The 22342-nt window shown below is 40.6% G+C and overlaps 1 protein-coding gene across 4 annotated transcripts in view; it reads right to left on the reverse strand.

The window, feature by feature from the left end:
* The window catches only part of FAM81A (family with sequence similarity 81 member A), a 48611-nt gene that overhangs the window by 18226 nt on the left and 8043 nt on the right, over positions 1-22342 (reverse strand). For 3 of the 4 annotated variants that reach the window (XM_043493691.1, XM_038419425.2, XM_043493692.1), the window contains 3 exons: positions 16285-16352; positions 13814-14087; positions 12943-13061 (listed from right to left, as the gene is read on the reverse strand). In XM_043493691.1, the coding sequence (XP_043349626.1) occupies positions 12943-13061; positions 13814-14087; positions 16285-16331 (440 nt within the window). In that variant the 5' untranslated portion in view covers positions 16332-16352. The remainder of the gene's footprint in view (positions 1-12942; positions 13062-13813; positions 14088-16284; positions 16353-22342) is intronic. The other variant, XM_038419426.2, reaches the window with a different exon arrangement.

A 22342-nucleotide genomic window follows, 5' to 3' on the forward strand; every position in this document is an offset into this window, starting at 1 on the left:
GGTCCCCTCCACAGTGGTCTCCAGGGTTTGTGCACTCCCCCAGCTACCGATGGTCCTGTTAGTTAGTCCTCTTCCTGCTCCAGGCTCCAGCAGCTCCCCAGAACAAACGCAGCAGCAGCAGCAGTTCCAGCAGCCCTGGTGGCCAGGCAGGAAGGACCCTCACAGGTGGCAGTAGTGGGGTCCTGGCTTCTCCCTCCAGAGGTGGAGCAAGGCCCCCCACACACATACTCAGCAGCAGCAGCAGCAGCAGCCGCCACCGCCGCCTTCCAGGGAAGGAGAGAGCTCTAGCCAGCAGGGCAGCCTGAGCAGATTGATCCTCTGTCCTAGAGCGGGGTGGTTACCCGCTCCAGCCCTGACAGAGCTGAGCTTGGCCTGGGGAGAGGCCTGGGGCTGTGGACAAAAGCCCAGCCGTATTAAGGGAGCAGCTGCAGCCAGCTCAATCATGCCCAGCTGGCCCCTATAAGAAGCTGTGAGCCAGGAGCCCACTCAGTTTCCCTCTGCCTGGAGAGGGAGAAGGGCCTGGCTACAAGGTGCTGAGCAGGACACCCAGGTTGGAGCAGGGCTAGAGGAGCTGGGAGCTCCAGCCTGGAAAGCTGCAGGCCTGACTAGAGGCTGAATAGGTGCAGGGTTGCAGAGGGGCAGCCCACAGGTAGTTGGAGGCAGCAGGTCCAAAACCCCCCTGCCTGTGATGAATGGTGGTATATGCTGCAGTCTGCCCCGATACAATGAGCTAAGTGGGGACTGGCAGTAGCCCAGACTGAGGTGAGTTGGTGTTAGAGGGTGGGGGTTCCCCTGGGTGGGGAGATCCAGAACCTGAGTGTGGGGGTAGTACCAGGGGGGCAGCACTCCAGAGAAAGGGGCACTGGGTCATGGGAGGGACATGGGTGCTGGTGGGAAGGTGGATCACTGGTCTGCAGAGGGCACTCCAGGGCTGGATGAGTTAATTCCCAATGACTACCAGCAGGAGAGGCTGCAGCGGTAAATCCAAACCTTTACACAAAGATTTTAAAAAAAAGAAGAAATATAATCTCTCATTCTTCAGGGCATAAATCAACCTCTCATGACTGCAGATAAAGAAGAAACTTTCCCTGTTGGCATGTTGTTCCCTTTTACCTGCCTTCTGAAGAGTTTCTTTTAACTTGCTTTGACAGTAGATAGGACTGGCTACTTCAGAGACAAAATGCTGGATTAGATGGAGAACTAATCTGATCTAGTATAGCAATTCTCATGTTCCTAAATCTTTCATAAAAGTTTGTTAGCTTAATGATGCTGATTATTTATTATTGCAATTAATAATTTATGGTGGACTTATACAGCATTTTTCATGTTGAACAATTTCAAAGCATTTTACAAAATGATTGGCAAATAAACGTAAGTAGAGATGGGCACGAGGCACAAACTGGAATCTGAACTTAAACTTTCCCAGAGTTTGGAGGGTATTCAGCTGTAGGGATTTAGGCTCATCCCTTTATAGAGATGAAAACAGCTCTGAAGTTCAGATTCAGGTCTGAACTTCTCCAGAATTTGGGGGAGTTTGGATTTGTGGTGTTCTTCAAGAGCATCTGCCTACAAGGATAACACTACACTCACCGAGAAATGCATCTACCTGGAAGAAGAAATTGAATAGCTGTTCAACACTATACAGATGAGATTCACTACAGAATGGTTTATGATGGTCAGGAAATAATACCATATCCATTTGAAATTGCAAGGGGAATTTAGATCAGCAGAATGTAATCACCCATGTTGATATTTGGCCAGAACCCTGGATTAACACTCAAATTCTTACAGAAGCTGGTCAAAGAAGTTAACTCCTAGATCTAGCCTGAGAGCCACCAGCCAAACTCACTCTCCTGGTGGAACAGTTTGGGTGAAATTATACAAGTGAGTTAATTTCAAATTTATTGATGAAATAACTAAGCAATTTAGAACTGTCTCCCACTATGTATTTGTATAGCATCTAGCAGAATGAGATAGCAGTCTCAGCTGGGGTCTTTAGGCACTACTGTATGATGATGGAAATGGAAATGATGATCAATTGTAGTCAGGAGTTACGGGAATCTTTACAGCAAAATGTGCTTGTAACTGAAGGCACTTCATTCACTCTCACAGAACAATGTCCTAATTGAATTCAGCATTTTACAAGTAAAAAAAGTTTTCTTTCCCTCATGGAGAAGATTTTAACAAAATGCCTGATGGGGAAGCACGAAACAGCAAACAAGAGAAAATAAACTGGTTCTGTCTCAATAATAAACAGGAATTTCCAGCCTGAGGTACTCTGACCTTGAGCATTGCATTTTGTGTAATCTGTCATGTAGTTATAATTATCAGGGGAAAAGCATGAACTCCCCCAAGTAAACATATCAAGAAGAAATAATGGTCTAAGTGCTGATAGCCCACTATCATCCCCCATTTTAAGCACTTAGCCATTTAGGGCCACATTTTGACAAGTTCTCATTCATGTGAGTAATCTCATTGAATTCAATGGCACTACTTGCATGAATGAGCACTCACCAATGTGAATAAAGGCTGCACAAGCTGGCACTAGTTGTGTTGCTCCAAACATAGGATCTTGTAGAATCTCACCTTGAATCCTTTATATGAAAAAAGAAAATGAGTACTTGTGGCACCTTAGAGACTAACAAATTTATTTGTTAGTCTCTTAGGTGCCACAAGTACTCATTTTCTTTTTGCGAATACAGACTAACACGGCTGCTACTCTGAAACTCTTATATGAAAGAACTTGTTGGATCATATTAAAGAAGTTCTGTATTAAAATCACAAATGAGTTTGATTCCCCATAGTTTAAATTCCAGGGTATTTAAGAGGTCTCTTGGTTTTTGGTACTGTTTCTCTCCCCCTCTGTGTGAAACTTGCAAGCTGCTAATTGTGTTTAGTACATTCTAAGACAGTCTGTTCTCAAAGCAATTCTTTGTAACAACAACTACTCGCACAGAGAGACTCAAAGCAATATTCTAACACCCAGAGACTCCCCGCCCTTTTGTTGTATTCATCTCACTTTGTTAACAATTGAGATTAAAATAGAGATAAAGGATGTATGTGGATGAATGCTTGATGTGGATAATAATTGAATGATCACGGAGGTGCCAGCCTAAGAATCCAGTGTCCATCGGCTGAAGAAGGCATCAAGTGGAAATAACCAGAGGACCCCGGAGGGCAGATTGGAATCCACCCAACAGCCTCAAGAATAGGAGAACCAAAGAACAAGATAACATCTGGCAGCATGGAGCCATCAGGAATGTGCCATCTGCTGATTGATTCAGCAACAGCATGAAGCAATTCCCACAGACTGGCATAGGAATAAATTCCTATAAAAATGGACTCTAGAAAGTGAAAACTTTGGGGTCTGATTCTGGGAGTGTCAGATGTGCATCTGACAAGGCCCTGCTCCCTCATGTCCAGGCCACCTAGCCAGTGGCTTGGCATGAGCAACTCTAAGGCTGGTAACTATGATAACAACCTTGCAGAACTTGTGTGTATATGAATGAATGTGTGAATAAATGAGATTGAATGGAATGTTATAGCTATAACTGCTTACTATGATTCTTTCTGTATTTACAATAAATGTGGTATTTTGCCTTTTCCCCTTTAAGATCCTGCTGGTTTTTATTTTATTGGTATAACACTTTGGTGGAGAATTGCAAAAGGGGGAATACTGGTAAAAAGCCTCAGTTATTGTAAATATTGGTGTGCACACCTCCAGCTCTATTGAGCTAGGCATTTCTATTGGATTAACCAGACTTGCTGGCCTCCGGGAAGGTAGCAGAGGACCTGCTGGCCTCCAAGAAGGTAGCAAGGGAAAAAAGTATAGATTAAGCTAAAAGAAAAGAGTACTTGTGGTACTCAGTACTTAGGAGTACTTAGTACTCAGACTAACAAATTTATTTGAGCATAAGCTTTCGTGAGCTACAGCTCACTTCATTGGATGCATTCGGTGGAACCAGACTAACACGGCTGCTACTCTGAAACCTGTCAGAGTAAGCTACGATTACTAAACCTACCTCCTATTGCTTACTGAAGTATCAGGGCAGCAAGAAGACCTAAGGGCCAGGCTAAGCTACTCGCTGGAATAAGGAGTAGCAGGTTCAGAGAATCTAGGCTGTCACTTGCTGACCTGTGCCAGGTGTGACGAGGAAATTTGATAAGCTATAACTTCAGAATCTAGGCTGTGTCACTTGCTAAGTAATACCAGGAGTGACAAAGATTGAAATATCCGTGTTAAGATGTTTAAAAGAAAACAGGAAAAAAGAAAAGGAGTACGTGTGGCACCTTAGAGATTAACAAATTTATTTGAGCTCAAATTTTTTAATCTCTAAGGTGCCACATGTACTCCTTTTCTTTTTGCGAATACAGACTAACACGGCTGCTACTCTAAAAGAAAACAGGGTAAGCCAGTACCAGAGGGAGGAATGGTGTCAGAAGAAACTCCAACCTCACCTTTTGTGGGTTTTTTTAAATTTACACCTTTTTAAACAAATCCTTCAAAAATGTGGGCACAGTCCTTGGACTAAACAAGCCCTACCTGATGTCTGCACTATTTCAGACCTAGAGGATAGATTGGCTTAGTATATCCTCATATACAAACCTTCTAGTGCTGCCAAAAGAGATGCAGCAGCAATGTGGTTGTTGTGGGAGGCATGTAAGGATTCTTACCTCCGCTCCTCTTCATGTAAAGAGGAAAAGGCACAAACGGAAAAGGGAGTAGACAATTGGAAGGAGCTGGCTACAAATACCCAAAGTCAGCTGAAAATAGTGAAAGATGCAAAAAGAGAGATTCCTGGCAGACCAAGCTAACCTCTGAGAAAACTGAAAGAGAATCATGTGCTCCAAGGTATGGTAAAGAAATTAACCTTGAAGCAGGGCAGAGCACATGCAAATCATAGTCATTGTGAATCACTAAGAGTCTGAGACAAAAATTGGGCATTGCCTCTAAACAGGTAGCAGCCATTACAGCAGGTAAAGGGGGAGAAGGTCTTACCTATGGCACCCCCAGGCATAATTACAAAGAGAAAAGAGTGAAAAAGTTCCCTCTGCAGAGGCTGGAGGGAATTAAGCAGCTAAACTTTGTGAAAATGTTAAAAAGGAAAAGTGTTAGAGCATTCTTGGTTTCTTTGCAGCCATTCTGAAGGAAAAATGGGCCCTTTTCCCAAAGGAATGTCTGTAAATTAGCCAGGCAAAAATAAACCATCTGATTAAAATAACTTGACTGGACAATTTAGTCAAATTTGCTAAAAACATAAGAGGGTTCCATTGGAATTTAACTGCCTCAAATGTATAAAGGGAATGTAAGATGTAAAAAAACAGAGCAGTGTGGAAGGGATGTTAAGGAAAAGAAAGTGTGTGTGTGTGTGTGTGTGTGTAAATATGTAAAGTTCTAAGGACCAATTTGTTTTGTTTTTGTTTTAAATAATGCCACTAAAATCCATTTGACTTTAATTCAAAGTTGCAAAACTGACAGACCTTTTTGCTAGACATAGGTAATTAGTGTTTGGCTTTGGGATTTGGCATTTAACCCTTAAAAGGTAACTCAATGCTTTACAAAAATTTAAAATGTTTAAGTTGTGGCTGCAGCAGGGCAGTCAAAATCAGGAGAATATGGGGGAAAAAATTCTGGATTTTTTTTTTGTTTTTTTGTAACAAAAAAAATGAGAGCTGTAGTAAATAAGAAATTAAAAAAGACAGTACCCCTCTGAAGCAACAGCAGGGGTGAGGTGCACAAAACAAAAAGAAGCAATGTTAGAAACACTGAGCCTTAAAATGGCTCTGAGTAATCAGACTGTCACTTTAATAAAGGTACATGAAAACTCTGTAAGCAAAAAAAGAAATAATTACACCTTATGTAAAAATCGATATGGATAATGTTATAGAAGTTAAACTATGGAAGGAATGTGCATTTGCCCCAGAACACGTGCAGGGTATATTGTAGAAGTGGCAAAAGAAATGCAAACATACCACGCTACTTAATTAAAATGCTATTAGGGCTCCAAAGGGAGCCATAATAGGTTGGATTTTCTTTTTTCAGATTGCTGTGTGTTTTGGAAGCAGAAGTTTTAAAATCAAAACTCTGGTGAAAGTTGATAGTCTCTGAGCTGCTGATGACTTAAATCCAAAAGCAGGAAGCATCTGTGAAAATGCAAATTACCTAAATGATAAAGGAAGGAAAGAACTAGTAGCACAAAAGAGCTGCAGATAAAGGACATACCTGGTCAGCAAACAAATTGTCTAAATAAAAGGCATGGTATAACAAGATAATTTTAATTTAATAAGTACTCCTGTAACAATGTATAGTGTGATTTTTTGGAAAAATCTTTTAAGGTCATATGGCAATGATGCTTCTCAGCTATTACCTGTAAATACACTTAAAGCTTAACACAGCAAGGAAAAATGTTATAAACTTGATCCGCTGTATAAGAAGGAAAACTGAGGTACCCCACCTCATGGATTTAATGACTTAACAGGGGGATAATTTCCCCATAACCCTTAAAAGATAGAAGCCATTGAAACCTGGCCTGCCTATAGAACAAAAACAGGAAAATATGGGGGTAATTCCTCTGTTTTGCCTGCAATCAGCAAGGGTATTTGTAAAAAAATATTTTAAGCAATCTGCCACCCCAAAAGGGGTAGAAACATGTTCTTTTTGTCTTTCAGAAAATCAGGAAAAGCTGATGCCAGCTGAAGAGCAACCCAATACCATGAACCTACTGTCACAATAGCAATTGTGTTTTGTATTCTGTTTTGTCTTGTTGCTAGCACTGTTGTGTGTTTTTTTTTTTTTTTTTTTTTTTTAAAAAATACTGCAGACTCCGAGCTACTCCTTTTTCTTTTTGTGAATACAGACTAACAGGGCTGCTACTCTGAAACCATACAAAAACAAGTACATGCCAATGTAGACTTGGTCCGGGTAATCTAAAAGCCCGATGGAATCTTTGGCAATGGCTTAATACTACCACATGGCTTTTGAATAAGAAAAAATTTAGAAATAGGAAACTACACAGCAACAGCTATGAGATGCACTGAAATGCAGATACTTACCCTAACTACTTTGGAACACAAAATGTTCTGGGTCATATTGGGAAATATTAAGAGTTTGATGCATTTGTTAAAACAAAGAAAGAGATCATTGTTTGACACTTATCAATATGACTGGATGCAATACGTTTCCAGTATTGTAAAACCAGACTTGTTAATGGGAGAAATTGTTGTCAAAATTGCACACAACCAGTCCCTGGAGGCAAAGGTATTGAAGGTTAGCCCACTCCCCATATTACACATGGGATCCTTCTGGCTACCCTGGACCCCGAGCCAGTGGGCTGGGGAGGGAGGGAAGCTATTGGACATTAGAGTTGAACCGAAGGGACTCCTCAAAAGTGGGTGTGCCTCACCTGGCCTGATGCCCCGGAACCTTGTAGTAAAGATACATCACTAGGATCACGTATGTGGCATGAACTGGAATCACAAACTCAAATTGCCTCACAATACCTTCTCTTGAATAGGCTACATAGAAAGTGACACTGATTATAAATCTTAGTGTCAAAAGGGGGATTATGTTGGATCATATTAAAGAAGTTCTGTATTAAAATCACAAATGAGTCTGACTCCCCATAGTTTAAATTCCAGGGTATTACTAATTAAAAGGTCTCTTGGTTTCTGGTACTGTTTCTCTCCCTGTGTGAAACTTGCAAGCTGCTAATTGTGTTAGTACATTCTAAGACAGTCTATTCTCAAAGCAATACTTTGTAACAACTACTCACACAGAGAGAGACTCAAAGCTATACTCTGTAACAACAGAAACAACACCCAGAGACTCCCTGCCCTTTTGTTGTATTCATCTCGCTTTAACAATTGTGATTAAAATAAAGATAGAGGATGTATGTGGATGGATGCTTGGTGTGGATAATAACTGAATGATCAGGGAGGTGCCAGCCTAAGAATCCAGTGTCCATTGGCTGAAGAAGGCGTCAAGTGGAAATAACCAGAGGACCCCGGAGGGCAGACTGGAATCCACCCAACAGCCTCAAGAATGGGAGAACCAAAGAACAAGATAACATCTGGCAGCACGGAGCCATCAGGAATATGCCATCTGCTGACTGATTCAGCAACAGCATGATGAAGCAATTCCCACAGACTGGCACAGGAATAAATTCCTATAAAAATGGACTCTAGAAAGTGAGAACTTTGGGGTCTGATTCTGCAAACCAACTTCCAGGAGCATCAGATGTGCATCTGACAAGGTCCTGCTCCCTCCTCGTGTCCAGGCCACCGGGCCAGTGGCTTGGCATGAGCAACTCTAAGGCTGATAACTATGATAACAACCTTGCAGAATCTGTGTGTGAATGAATGAATGTGTGAATAAATATGAGATGGAATGGAATGTAATAGCTATAACTAACTGCTTACTATGATTCTTTCTGTATTCACAATAAATGTGGTATTTAGCCTTTTCACCTTTAATAAGATCCTGCTGGTTTTTATTTTATTGGTATAACAAGCTATACAGGAAGACTCATGCAGATGAATTTGACAGTGACCCTTCAGTGATAAATATTGTTCAATGGTTTGTCTGACTTGACAACAAATCAAGAGCTGGTTTTGTTTTCCTGTTGTACTTGAAAGAACTGACTGAATGTCTGTCTGTCTGAAAAAATCAGTCCTCTATAATCGGTGCTTTAAACCCTGTTTAAACCACTCCTTGGAAATTGGGCTAAAAAGTCAACATGGAAACTATATGCTGCCCAATATAGACACCAGGAAATCTTACAAAAACTTAACCTTTCACCTCCCTCAGCTGAGGTGTTTTTTTTTCTGACCTTTTGCAGGTATCAGTAAATCATTTCAGATGAACTGCAGTCAACTAACAAAACTGGTCCAGCAAAAAAGAATAGAATGTCTTCAGAAATCCAGATAATTGGACAAATTCATCCCTGATGTAATTCGGCAGAAGCCATCAATCATAAAGATTCTGTATGCGAAATTAAGTCCTCATCTACATGCGTGCAACCCCACTAGCTTCCGATTGTGTCTTCTTTGTCATCGGTGCCAGCTGTAAGTAGGTTTGCCCAGATGTCATTGAGAGTATAATCTAAAAACAAAGTCTTGTCTACACTTAAAATGCTGCAGCACTGCAACCGATGCCGCTGCAACACTGCAGCATTTCAGCGAAGAGGCTACCTTCACTGACAGGACAGCTTCTCCTGGCAGGATGGTTAATCCACCTTTCCGAGAGGTGGTAGCGACATCAACAGGAGAAGCCCTCCCATCAACATAGCCCTGTCTACACCAGGAGTTAGGTCCACACCCCTGAGCGACATAGTTATACCAACATAAGTTGCTAGTGTAGACAGGCCTATATGAGGGCTTAACTTGGCCTGTAGAATCTCTATCACTCTATGCTTTCCTCCACTCCACTTTACTTTAAACTCTGGGAATAACATGCAGTTTATCTAATGTTTAATAAGAGCATTATAGCAATATAGCATTGTATATCAATGATGAGGTAGAATGTAAAGAAATAAGAAGCGATGCAATGGATAAGACAGAGTCCATCTGGGCAAAAATTACAGTGGGGAAGAAAACTAGTAAAGCCTCTCCTACGATAGTGCTTGGGGTGTGCTATAGACCTCCGGGATCTAATTTGGATATGGATAGAGCCCTTTTTAATGTCTTTAATAAAGTAAATACTAATGGAAACTGCATGATCATGGGAGACTTTAACTTCCCAGATATAGACTGGAGGACCAGTGCTAGTAATAATAATAGGGCTCAGATTTTCCTAGATGCGATAGCTGATGGATTCCTTCATCAAGTAGTTGCTGAACCGACTAGAGGGGATGCCATTTTAGATTTAATTTTGGTGAGTAGCGAGGACCTCATAGAAGAAATGGTTGTAGGGGACAATCTTGGCTCAAGTGATCATGAGCTAATTCAGTTCAAACTGAATGGAAGGATTAACAAAAATAAATCTGCAACTAGAGTTTTTGATATCAAAACGGCTGACTTTCAAAAATTAAGGAAATTAGTTAGGGAAGTGGATTGGACTGAAGAACTTATGGATCTAAAGGTAGAGGAGGCCTGGGATTACTTTAAATCAAAGCTGCAGAAGCTATCGGAAGCCTGTATCCCAAGAAAGGGGAAAAAATTCATAGGCAGGAGTTGTAGACCAAGCTGGATGAGCAAGCATCTTAGAGAGGTGTTTAAGAAGAAGCAGAAAGCATACAGGGAGTGGAAGATGGAAGGGATCAGCAAGGAAAGCTACCTAACTGAGGTCAGAACATGTAGGGATAAAGTGAGACAGGCTAAAAGTCAAGTAGAGTTGGACCTTGCAAAGGGAATTAAAACCAATAGTAAAAGGTTCTATAGCCATATAAATAAGAAGAAAACTAAGAAAGAAGAAGTGGGGCTGCTTAACACTGAGGATGGAGTGGAGGTTAAAGATAATCTAGGCATGGCCCAATATCTAAACAAATACTTTGCCTCAGTCTTTAATAAGGCTAAAGAGGATCTTGGGGATAATGGTAGCATGACAAATGGGAATGAGGATATGGAGATAGATATTACCATATCTGAAGTAGAAGCGAAACTGAAACAGCTTAATGGGACTAAATCGGGGGGGCCCAGATAATCTTCATCCAAGAATATTAAAGGAATTGGCACCTGAAATTGCAAGCCCATTAGCAAGAATTTTTAATGAATCTGTAAACTCAGGAGTAGTACCGAATGATTGGAGAATTGCTAATATAGTTCCTATTTTTAAGAAAGGAAAAAAAAGTGATCCGGGTAACTACAGGCCAGTTAGTTTGACATCTGTAGTATGCAAGGTCCTGGAAAAAATTTTGAAGGAGAAATTAGTTAAGGACATTGAAGTCAATGGTAAATGGGACAAAATACAACATGGTTTTACAAAAGGTAGATCGTGCCAAACCAACCTAATCTCCTTTTTTGAAAAAGTAACAGACTTTTTAGATAAAGGAAATGCAGTGGATATAATTTACCTAGATTTCAGTAAGGCATTTGATACCGTGCCACATGGGGAATTATTAGTTAAATTGGAGAAGATGGGGATCAATATGAACATCAAAAGGTGGATAAGGAATTGGTTAAAGGGGAGACTGCAACGGGTCCTACTGAAAGGCGAACTGTCAGGTTGGAGGGAGGTTACTAGTGGAGTTCCTCAGGGATCGGTTTTGGGACCAATCTTATTTAATCTTTTTATTACTGACCTTGGCACAAAAAGTGGGAGTGTGCTAATAAAGTTTGCAGATGATACAAAGCTGGGAAGTATTGCCAATTCGGAGAAGGATCGGGATATTATACAGGAGGATCTGGATGACCTTGTAAACTGGAGTAATAGTAATAGGATGAAATTTTATAGTGAGAAGTGTAAGGTTATGCATTTAGGGATTAATAACAAGAATTTAAGTTATAAGTTGGGGACGCATCAATTAGATGTAATGGAAGAGGAGAAGGACCTTGGAGTATTGGTTGATCATAGGATGACTATGAGCTGCCAATGTGATATGGCTGTGAAAAAAGCTAATGCGGTTTTGGGATGCATCAGGAGAGGCATTTCTAGTAGGGATAAGGAGGTTTTAGTACCATTATACAAGGCACTGGTGAGACCTCACCTAGAATACTGTGTGCAGTTCTGGTCTCCCATGTTTAAAAAGGATGAATTCAAACTGGAGCAGGTACAGAGAAGGGCTACTAAGATGATCCGAGGAATGGAAAACTTGTCTTATGAAAGGAGACTCAAGGAGCTTGCCTTGTTTAGCCTAACTAAAAGAAGGTTGAGGGGAGATATGATTGCTCTCTATAAATATATCAGAGGGATAAATACAGGAGTGGGAGAGGAATTATTTAAGCTCAGCACCAATGTGGACACAAGAACAAATGGGTATAAACTGGCCACCAGGAAGTTTAGACTTGAAATCAGACGAACGTTTTTAACCATCAAAGAGGAGTGAAGTTTTGGAATAGCCTTCCAAGGGAAGCAGTGGGGGCAAAAGATTTATCTGGTTTTAAGATTCTACTTGATAAGTTTATGGAGGAGACGGTATGATGGGATAATGGGATTTTGGTAAGTAATTGATCTTTAAATATTCAGGGTAAATGGGCCAAATCCCCTGAGATGGGATATTAGATGGATGGGATCTGAGTTACCCAGGAAAGAATTTTCTGTAGTATCTGGCTGGTGAATTTTGCCCATATGTTCAGGGTTTAGCTGATTGCCATATTTGGGGTCGGGAAGGAATTTTCCTCCAGGGCAGATTGGAGAGGCCCTGGAGGTTTTTCGCCTTCCTCTGTAGCATGGGGCATGGTTAACTTGAGGGAGGCTTCTCTACTCCTTGAAATCTTTAAACCATGATTTAAGGACTTCAATAGCTCAGACATGGGTGAGGTTTTTCATAGGAGTGGGTGGGTGAGATTCTGTGGCCTGCACTGTGCAGGAGGTCGGACTAGATGATCAGAATGGTCCCTTCTGACCTTAGTATCTATGAATCTATCTATAAGAGGAACGAGTTTGTTTCTACTTCTTCAAATACATTCAAAAGCAATATATAATGTTATATTGCTCCCTGGGAACACAAACTGTTCCATGGTATCTTTATTACAGGTGAGCTAAAGAGTTAGTACCCAGCCTGAACCTCAGTCCTTTCTAAAACTGAACCAAACTGAAGCATTTTTAGAATTCAAGCCCATTATCTAAAATCTAATTTCAAGAATTAAGTCATGTAACTAGTTTTAATATTTGATACTGGAAGGCAGCAGATTATTGTGCATTGCCATGAAAACATTGAGCCAAATTCATTCTGGGAGTTAAGCCAAGGTTAAATTTGACCCACTGTCATTCAATGTAAAAGGCATACTTCAAGATTAATAGAAAATCAGCTGATTGTAAAAAATACCCCCAAAACTGACACTTACCTTGCAACTCTCCCCCGAAGATCTCCCAAACCAGACAACTGCCGCATTTCCAGGCTCTTTAAGGTAGAATTAGTTCCATAACTGAGGTTATCCCTGACACGTATCTGTTCCTGCAGCGTCTATAATGCATTAATATGTAAACGGGAGTTCAGTAAGTCAATTATACATTCAATAGGCCACTTATTATATTTTGCTAAATCCAAATATAAAATCTATTTTTTAATTTAATAACTGTTTTTATAGGCATGCAGAAAGTGGTGCATTATACTCATTTATGGCTTCTCCTGATTTTCAGGGCCCAATCTACACAACACAACTCTCACTGAAGTCACACTGGAAGCAGAATTGGGCACTCAAATACAAGCCTATATTTGTCCATCTACCACTACCCAGCTAATTTCTGCAGAGGTCAGCATTAAGGTTGCATATTTGACTGTGATTGGATCACCTGGATGTGTGCATTGTGGGTGGTGTATATGGAAAGTGAAAGGGAGTTTTTCTTGCAGGGGTGAGGAGTGTGAGTATGTTTAGGTGGTAGGGCCTTTAAACTGAGGTTGAAATGCATGTTAGTGCTGCATTAACTGATGATTTCTTACATTTTCTAGTTTTGTGTTGAAAGGAAATAGATTAACACCACAAAACTGTTTGTGTAGAATTTATATTTAAACTCCTGCCATCCTGTATTGGTTCTTTTTATAGCCATGAAAAGAACTACATACTCTGCATGCACTTTGTAAGGATGTACACACAGTTCATAAACTCTTTTCAGATCTTATACTTGCATCACATATTAAATCTTACTAAATTCTCTTATTACTCTTGGAGTCAATAGCAGAGATGATGTCAGCCCCAGGAAAGAATCAGAACATACCTCAATATCCCGGTTAAGTTGCCTCACTATTGCGGTTATGTTTCGGATGTGTTCTTCTAAGAGTTGCCTAGCCAACCGATCTCCTCCCCCTTTGTTCTGCATTCTATGCAAAGTGGAAACAATGTCCTCCTTAATGCGAAAAGCGTGTTCCACAAGGGCAGCAGTTGTTTTCTCATGGCTTAGAATTCTGTCTTCTAGCTGATCCACTAGACTTGCAGATGCTAATGGGACCGCGGTCAAAGCTTGGCTGTGTAGGGGTATATTTCGAACCCGTCTAAGAAAAGAAATATATTCAAACAAATGAATTTTTAATGCATTGCCAGATACTGAGGACCTTACTCAAAACTCTATTCAGGGGACACCATCATAGGGCCTAATCATATCAGCCACACTATCAGAGGCTCATTCACCTGCGCATCTACCAATGTGATAGATGCCATCATGTGCCAGCAATGCCCTTCTGCCATGTACATTGGCCAAACTGGACAGTCTCTACGTAAAAGAATAAATGGACACAAATCAGACGTCAAGAATTATAACATTCAAAAACCAGTTGGAGAACACTTCAATCTCTCTGGTCACTCGATTACAGACCTAAGAGTGGCTATCCTTCAACAAAAAAGCTTCAAAAACAGACTCCAACGAGAGACTGCTGAATTGGAATTAATTTGCAAATTGGATACAATTAACTTAGGCTTGAATAGAGACTGGGAATGGATGAGTCATTACACAAAGTAAAATTATTTCTCCATGTTATTTCTCCCCCCCACCCCACCCCACCCCCCACTGTTCCTCTGATATTCTTGTTAACTGCTGGAAATAGCCTGCCTTGCTTGTCACCATGAAAGGTTTTCCTCCTTCCCCCCTCCCCCGCTGCTGGTGATGGCTTATCTTAAGTGATCACTCTCCTTACAGTGTGTATGATAAACCCATTGTTTCATGTTCTCTGTGTATGTATATCAATCTCCCCTCTTTTTTCCACCGAATGCATCCAATGAAGTGAGCTGTAGCTCACGAAAGCTTATGCTCAAATAAATTTGTTAGTCTCTAAGGTGCCACAAGTACTCCTTTTCTTTTTGTGAATACAGACTAACACGGCTGCTTCTCCAAAACTCTATTGTAACTTTTAACCGCAGCCATGTATGTAAGATTGATACCACCTTAGTAGAAGCACTGGGAGGTAGAGTGCCTCCAGAAAGAATACTGCCTCCCAGAAATCCTGAACACTTCCAGGGAGAGGCCCACTACTGTACATAAGCAGGTGCAGCATTTACTGCCATGAGTAGTAGATGTAAAGGGAGATCAGGCCCTCCTCCCCACCTCACTTAGGGTGACTAACCCAGGCACGTGCACTTAACATAAGGATATTAGTGTGTTTTGGGACAAATTAAGACAGACAAAGCAGTTTGGCTGGGAACATGAACTCAGCATGTTTTTGATTAAATTTTGCAAACATTGCTTCACGTGTGCAAACTTTGCAACTGCTTTTTATCCATCTTTGTTCAATGCAATAACTGCAATAAAGTTAAATAAAAATAGACTAAGAAGAAATATCTGCATCCATTCTCTTCTCTCCCAGTAAGGCTCCTCCTGGAGTATGCATCCAAAAACTTCTCTTGGGAGCTGAATAAATGCATGCTAAAGCTTTGTAAATCCAGGAGGGACAAAATCCAAGCTTCTCACAGTCTCTAAGGCAACGTCAGCTCCCATTAGGCACCTAAATAATTGTGCAGATTTTTCAAAAGAGCTCAGCGCTGAGCAGCTTCTACTGAAAGCAATAGTTGCTACTGAGGTGCTGAGACTTTTGAAAATCCGGCCATCAATGAATGCAGTCTTTCACAGAGGTTAAGTTTTGTAATCCTTTGTGGGAAAGATTTTCAAAGGCACAAAGAGAAAAATAGGTATTCAGCTCCCATTGAAAGTCAATGAGCATTGGGTGCCTAATTCCCCTTTGTGCCTTTAAACAGCTCTTAGTTATTTTCTTTAAACACCTTAGTTAGTTTTTTTTCTTGTATACTGTATATGTTACCTGATATTCACAGGGGCCAAATCATGAAGTGAAGGCTAAATTCTGTTCTCACTTCAGTGAAATTACAGCACAATGTAAGTTAATGGAGATGCAACCAGGGTGTAAATGAGCGTAGAATTTGGTCCCAAATTTTTACCTTCATTCCTTACTCATGAAAGACTTCCATTGGGACAAGTGCTGATGTCCTGGGTTTTCACTCTGTCACAGCTGAAGCCAGTAGAAATTTTCCTTGAGAAAGGACTGAATAAAAGCCAAGGGCTTTAGGATTTGACCCATGATTTGGATAAGCAGAGTATATGTCTACCATATTTAATTTAGTTTAGTTGTTGCATTAAGTACAAAAGCTACAATGTTAAGCATGACTGTAAATAGAGAATTAAAGGAGAAGCACAGATACTCCTGCACTCTGTAGATTCTAGATTTCTAACATGCCAGACTGTACCTTTCAGTAGGGGCAAGTGTCGGAAAGATTGGGCTTCGTTGTGCCATTTTCTTTTCAATAATTTATGTCTGTTGAGAAAATACACATTAAATTATTTAACAGTTGTTTATATCTGGCACTGAAATGACTTCGTGTATCTGTTTTAAGTGAACCTTAAGATTATGCTAACAACTCTGACATTGGAAGACATTTGATATATTGCCCATGATTTTGTTTTCAGACTACTTGCATCCAAAATTTGATATAACACAACAAAACAGGGAGGAGAATTAGATGACTAAAAACAACTAAAAAGCTTTTTCAGGTGAATGCAGCATGCATGAAAGCTGCTAGATTGACAAGCCTGTAGGCTGTAGTTGTTTATCCACAGAACTAATAATAATAATTATTATTAATTATTATTATTAATAGTAAAGCCTCTCTCATATAGCATTTTTCATCAGTCGACCTCAAAGCGGTTTAGTGTCTCTAATGTGTTTAGTCTCACAACCCTGTTCTGAAATAGGGAAGCATTATTACCCCAATTTTTTACAGTTGGGGAATTGAGGCACAGAGAGGCTAAATGACTTGTCCAGAGTCACACAGGAGGTTGGTTCTTGGTGGAACAAGGAATTGAATCTGGCTCCCTATGTCTTAAGCCAGTGCCCTCACCACTGGACCATCCTTCCTCCCAGAACAAGATTGGCACAGGCAGAGGCAAAGTGAACTTCCTAACACCAGTCCACAAACAGGACAACCATTAGGGGTGAGAGGATATTATTATGTCAGGGCTTAGGCCAGGTGAAATTTGCCTCGTGAAAGGCCTATACGGAACTCAAGTGGTTCAGAAGTCTAGTGTTTGTCTTCTGCACAGGGATGAATCTGACATTCAGTTCTTGGCCTCTCTCATGAGAGAAGAGTGCCAGTTAGTGCCTCTTGTGGCTTTGTGATGTGGACACAAAAGCTTGTTGGAAATTTTCCAAAGGAACATTTTTGTCAGAAAATGCTGATTCGTTGAAAACTACATCTTTTATGGAAATAAGTTGATTTTGATGGAATTCTCTTTCAGGAGAAAAATGGAACAGAACATCCTGATAAGGCTGAAGTGTTCCATTTTGATCTTTTCAGAATGGAATGTTTTGTTTCCAAACAATTTTTCAGGGTTTTTAAAAATTGTATGTAATTGAAATCAGAATGAAATATTTGTATTTTATTTAATTTTTTAAATTTAATTTCATGGGAAACTTCAAATTTTTTGGTTTTCTTGTGTCTCAGAACAGAAAAAAATTCTAAATTATGAAATTTCCCATAAAACAGAAAATCTGGTTCCCACCCAGGTCTAGCAGATACCTCTCTACTGTGAACTGGACTGAGAATTTTACACAAGTCACCTCAAAGCCACAAGGTAACTTTTAGTCATTATTGACCTAGTGAGCACAGTGGAAATTATCTATACAACTCCTATTTCCCATTCTAAGTATTGATGAATTTGGTGGTATCTCAAATATTACTATACGGTACCCCTGGGTAAATATAAATTGTGTAACAGTGACCACACAGTGATGTGATGTTCAATGGCTTTGCAACTCATTACCAATCCTCCTGGCACTAAGGCTGCATGTCTTTGATATTTTTCAAGTATCTACCAGTATGAGAGAAGAATTTGCAACACAAAGATTGTTTGGTAGTTTGTCTCAATGTCTCAATAATTAATATGGTGCTATTTTAAAATTTTGTTTTAAATTAGTTTAGTGGGAAAAATTTAAATATATTGCAATTAGAGTGACTTCAGCACATGTAGTCACAACCAGGGTAACTTTGTTCTAGCTTGCCCAAATAACAGTATCACTGAAACCAAGGAAGCAGTGTACGGACTAGACACAAGTACATAATCCAGGGTCTGTGCTGCTGAACCTGCTGCTGCAGCTTCACAGCTATCGTTATTCAAACTAGCTCAAGTAGCCATTTGTCTAATTTTAGAAATTATGTACACACCACACTTTGTCAGGATGGTCATTAGGATCTGCTTACACTGGATTCCATGCAGACCACTCCCATTTGGGGAAAACTATACTCAAACTATGCCCTTGCTTTTCATTTCAGATAAAAAGATGGATACGTGAACTGATTTAGATTTTTTTACAAATATATTATTGGGACTATGGGAAGATTTTCAAACAACATAAAGGGCAGGTAGGCATCCAAATCCCACTGACAGGAATGGATGGTAGGCACCTAATTTCCATTTATGCCTTTGAAAATTTTCCCCTTTATTAGTGCTCCCTATTATGAATAGTCCCATTAACTTCAACAGTACATGTTTGCAAGATTGGGCCTGTGGCCTAGCTCAAAGCTATGACAATTTACACCAGCTGAGGATCTGCCCCCATGATTCTAAGGTCTTGTCTATATGAATATTTAGTTCACTGCAAGCCAGGGTGTAAATCTACCTCACTCTAGCCTGCCATGGAATAAGTGTTTGTGTGGACCCTGCTGCCATGCATTAAAATTCCATAATGTGTTTTGATCTATTCCCATTTTCAAGAAATATAATTTAAGTGCACTTCCGAACTTTCAATGTGCAGCAGCAGGGTCTACACAGACATTTTCGTGCACAGCAGGCTAGTGTGGGGTAGATTTACACTCCAGCTTGCCAGGCACTAAGTGTTCATATGGGCAGTCCCTATATATTGACATCTGTGGTCATCTAAATAAACTAGGGTGACCAGACAGCAAATGTGAAAAATTGGAGGACTGGGGGTGGAGAGTAATAGGAGCCTATATAAGAAAAAGACCACAAAATTGGGACTATAAAATCAGGACATCTGGTCACCCTAAAACAAACCCAATACTCACAAGCAGCTACAACTTTCTAAACTGCTATACCTTTCTGATCCAACTCTAAATTGATATACAAAAATAGCATAGAAATAATTCTAAACTGTGATTAAAAAACAAGTAAAAGCAAGAAAATTCAGTGAAAGTTGACACTCCCCTCTCAATTGTGGTTAACTTTTGCATGGATCAATTAATAGTGAGTGTCTGCTTGTTAGCATCTACAGTTGTACCCTGGAATTACCAATCCCCAGAAAATGTTAAAATATCCCAAGATAAGAGACTTATTCACAGATGAAATATTCATTAAAGTCAGTAATTTAAAACCAAAAATCCTTACAAGAAAGATTTATGGTTAGCCAAATGAACCCCACCAACTTCATAGCTAGACTGTGATACTACTCTATAGGAGCAAGAGTACCTCTTGGATGTAATTCATGGTGTAATGTACTATTCAGCATAGGTAAGTGTATCACGTTGTGGCCATTAGTATTCCATTTAAGTAACCCAGCCATTTGAAAGCTTGTTTTGAGAGACAAATAGATTCCACAGCACTGTACTCTGTGGAGCAGACTTAACTATTTTTCCAATATAATAGGCTTTCCAATTTAATAATGGAAATGTTAACCCTAGTGTACTGGGTCAGGAGCCAGCCATATTTTAACCAAGTCCCCTGACTCAGCTGTAGTTGGGTTGAGTAGCCTTGAGAGAGAGGAAACCCCACACAAAAATAAACAAACAGTCTGTTGACTAATTCATCTCCAGCATCAGAAATTGAGAAACCACCAACTAAGGTCAACACTGCTAACCTATGGCACTGATGGGAAACAACAGAATATTCCTAGTAATAGGAAATGTTTTTGCATCAATGATTAATACAAAACCAAAACACAGTCAGGATGATACAGAAGGATGCGTCTGTTGAAGAATGGAACAAATGTTTGAGACAGTACATTATATGGGATAATATGTTATGCAGGTTCAAATATTGGCAGAAGGACTTCTAACTTGTGCCTGTAGAAACAGAGGTCACTGAAAATCTGGTCAAAATTTAGTCTTTTACCCATTTGTTTTCTATTTCAAACAGCCATAATACATATGGTAATAACCACAGATTCTGATATCACTTGCACCCATGTAACTCTAACTTCAGTACAGCAACTCTGGATTTATACAAGTGTAAATGAGATCAGAATTTGGCTCAGTAGGTTATTTGCAAAAAGGAGTGGTAGCCATAACCCAATCCATCTACTCTATGCCATCTAAAAACAAATGTTTTTAACATTGTAGTGAGGTATACAAACCTCACGCTGGGCTTGAAGGGTTAAAGGGCAGTACTGGGCCCAGCTAGCCCCACCCTTCCAACCCTGCAGAGCGTGCTCCATCTAGAGACAGGGCTGAAAAGGAAGCAACCAAGATCCGAAGGGGGAGGTTGCGGAGGAGTGCAGACCAATCCTGAAACAGGGCTGGAGAAGCCTCCCTGAAGGAACAGGATTGTATGCAGAGCCCCATCTGTGCTGGCAGTTGGGTTTCATTTTCCTTTTCTCCTTATCTGGGACCAGAAGCTGAGGGAGTGAAGCAGTGGTAGGAATTGACCCAGGGAAAGTAGCTCAGAGTCCTGCCCTGTAGGCAAATGGTGCTGACCCTCCTTGGGCCCTGGGTCAGAGCCCAGTGGAGTGGGTGAGTGCAGGCTACCCTACCACTGCACCATGAATGAGTGGACACTAACCACTAGGCCCTTCAGCCCACCGAGGATCCTATTACATATGTAGCAATGATCACTCCTTTTTCACATTAGGCCTGATCCTGAATTCCATGTGAACTCAGAATAGCTACAGAATACGAAGAGATCTATGAAAACAGTTTTGCAATTGCTGATGAAACTTGGTGCAATATGGTGAACAGATGGAAGAAGAAAACAGATTATTTTAATACAAGTGTCAACTTTTGAAGTTCAAAAAACCTGTGAGGGATATCCTGAAAAAGTATCAAAATACACCTCATGTTCATGCATTAGAACATGTTTCAAGGCACTGCTTCGAAAACAGAGAGCATTTTTGTAGCAATGTGTGTGTTCCACTTACAGTATAGCATTCCATGAATAAGATTTATTTTTTTAAAGATAGCCCCATTTTAATGAGAAACACTGTAGTAAATGGCCAGGACACTGAATGGGACTGAGACGACCTGATTTCAATTCCCTGCTCTGCTTTTGCTTTGCTGGGTGCTCCTGGGCAATGCTCCTCTGTGCCTCAGTTTCTCCATCTGTAAAATGGGGATAATAATACTGACCTTCTTTGTAAAGTGCTTGGAGATCTATGATGAAAAGCATTATAATGGAGATGGGTATTATTATTTACACATTTTTACACTGTACAGATACTAAGGGCCAAATCCTACAAACCATTCCTCACAAAAGTAGTTTCCACTAAGGCCTGGTCTACACTAGGAGTTGAGATCGAATTTAGCAGTGTTAAATCGATGTAACCCTGCACCCGTGCACACAACGAAGCCCTTTTTTTTTTTACTTAAAGGGCTCTTAAAATCGATTTCTTTACTCCACCCCCGACAAGGGGATTAGCACTGAAATCGGCCTTGCCAGGTCAAATTTGGGGTAGTGTGGACACAATTTGATGGTATTGGCCTCCAGGAGCTATCCCAGAGTGCTCCATTGTGACCACTCTGGACAGCTCTCTCAACTCAGATGCACTGGCCAGGTAGACAGGAAAAGGCCCGTGAACTTTTGAATCTCATTTCCTGTTTGGCCAGAGTGGCAAGCTGCAGGTGAGTGCAGAGCTCATCAGCAGAGGTGACCATGCAGAGCTCATCAGCAGAGGTAACCATGATGGAGTCCCAGAATCGCAAAAGAGCTCCAGCATGAACCGAATGGGAGGTACAGGATCTGATCTCGGTATGGGGAGATGAATCAGTGCTATCAGAACTCCGTTCCAGTTTTCGAAATGCCAAAACATTTGTCAAAATCTCCCAGGACACGAAGCAGTGTTGCGTGAAACTTAAGGAGCTGAGGCAAACCTACCAGAAAACCAGAGAGGCAAACAGCTGCTCCGGGTCAGAGACCCAAACATACCGCTTCTATGATGAGCTGCAGTGCCATTTTAGGGGGTTCAGCCACCACTACCCCAACCCTGTGCTTTGACTCAGTCAATCGAGTGGGAGGAAACATGGAATCAGGTTTTGGGGACGAGGAATATGATAGCTCACAGAAAGCAAGCAGAGAAACCGG

Source organism: Dermochelys coriacea, chromosome 10, assembly GCF_009764565.3.
Source record: "Dermochelys coriacea isolate rDerCor1 chromosome 10, rDerCor1.pri.v4, whole genome shotgun sequence".
Lineage (NCBI taxonomy): Eukaryota > Metazoa > Chordata > Testudines > Dermochelyidae > Dermochelys > Dermochelys coriacea.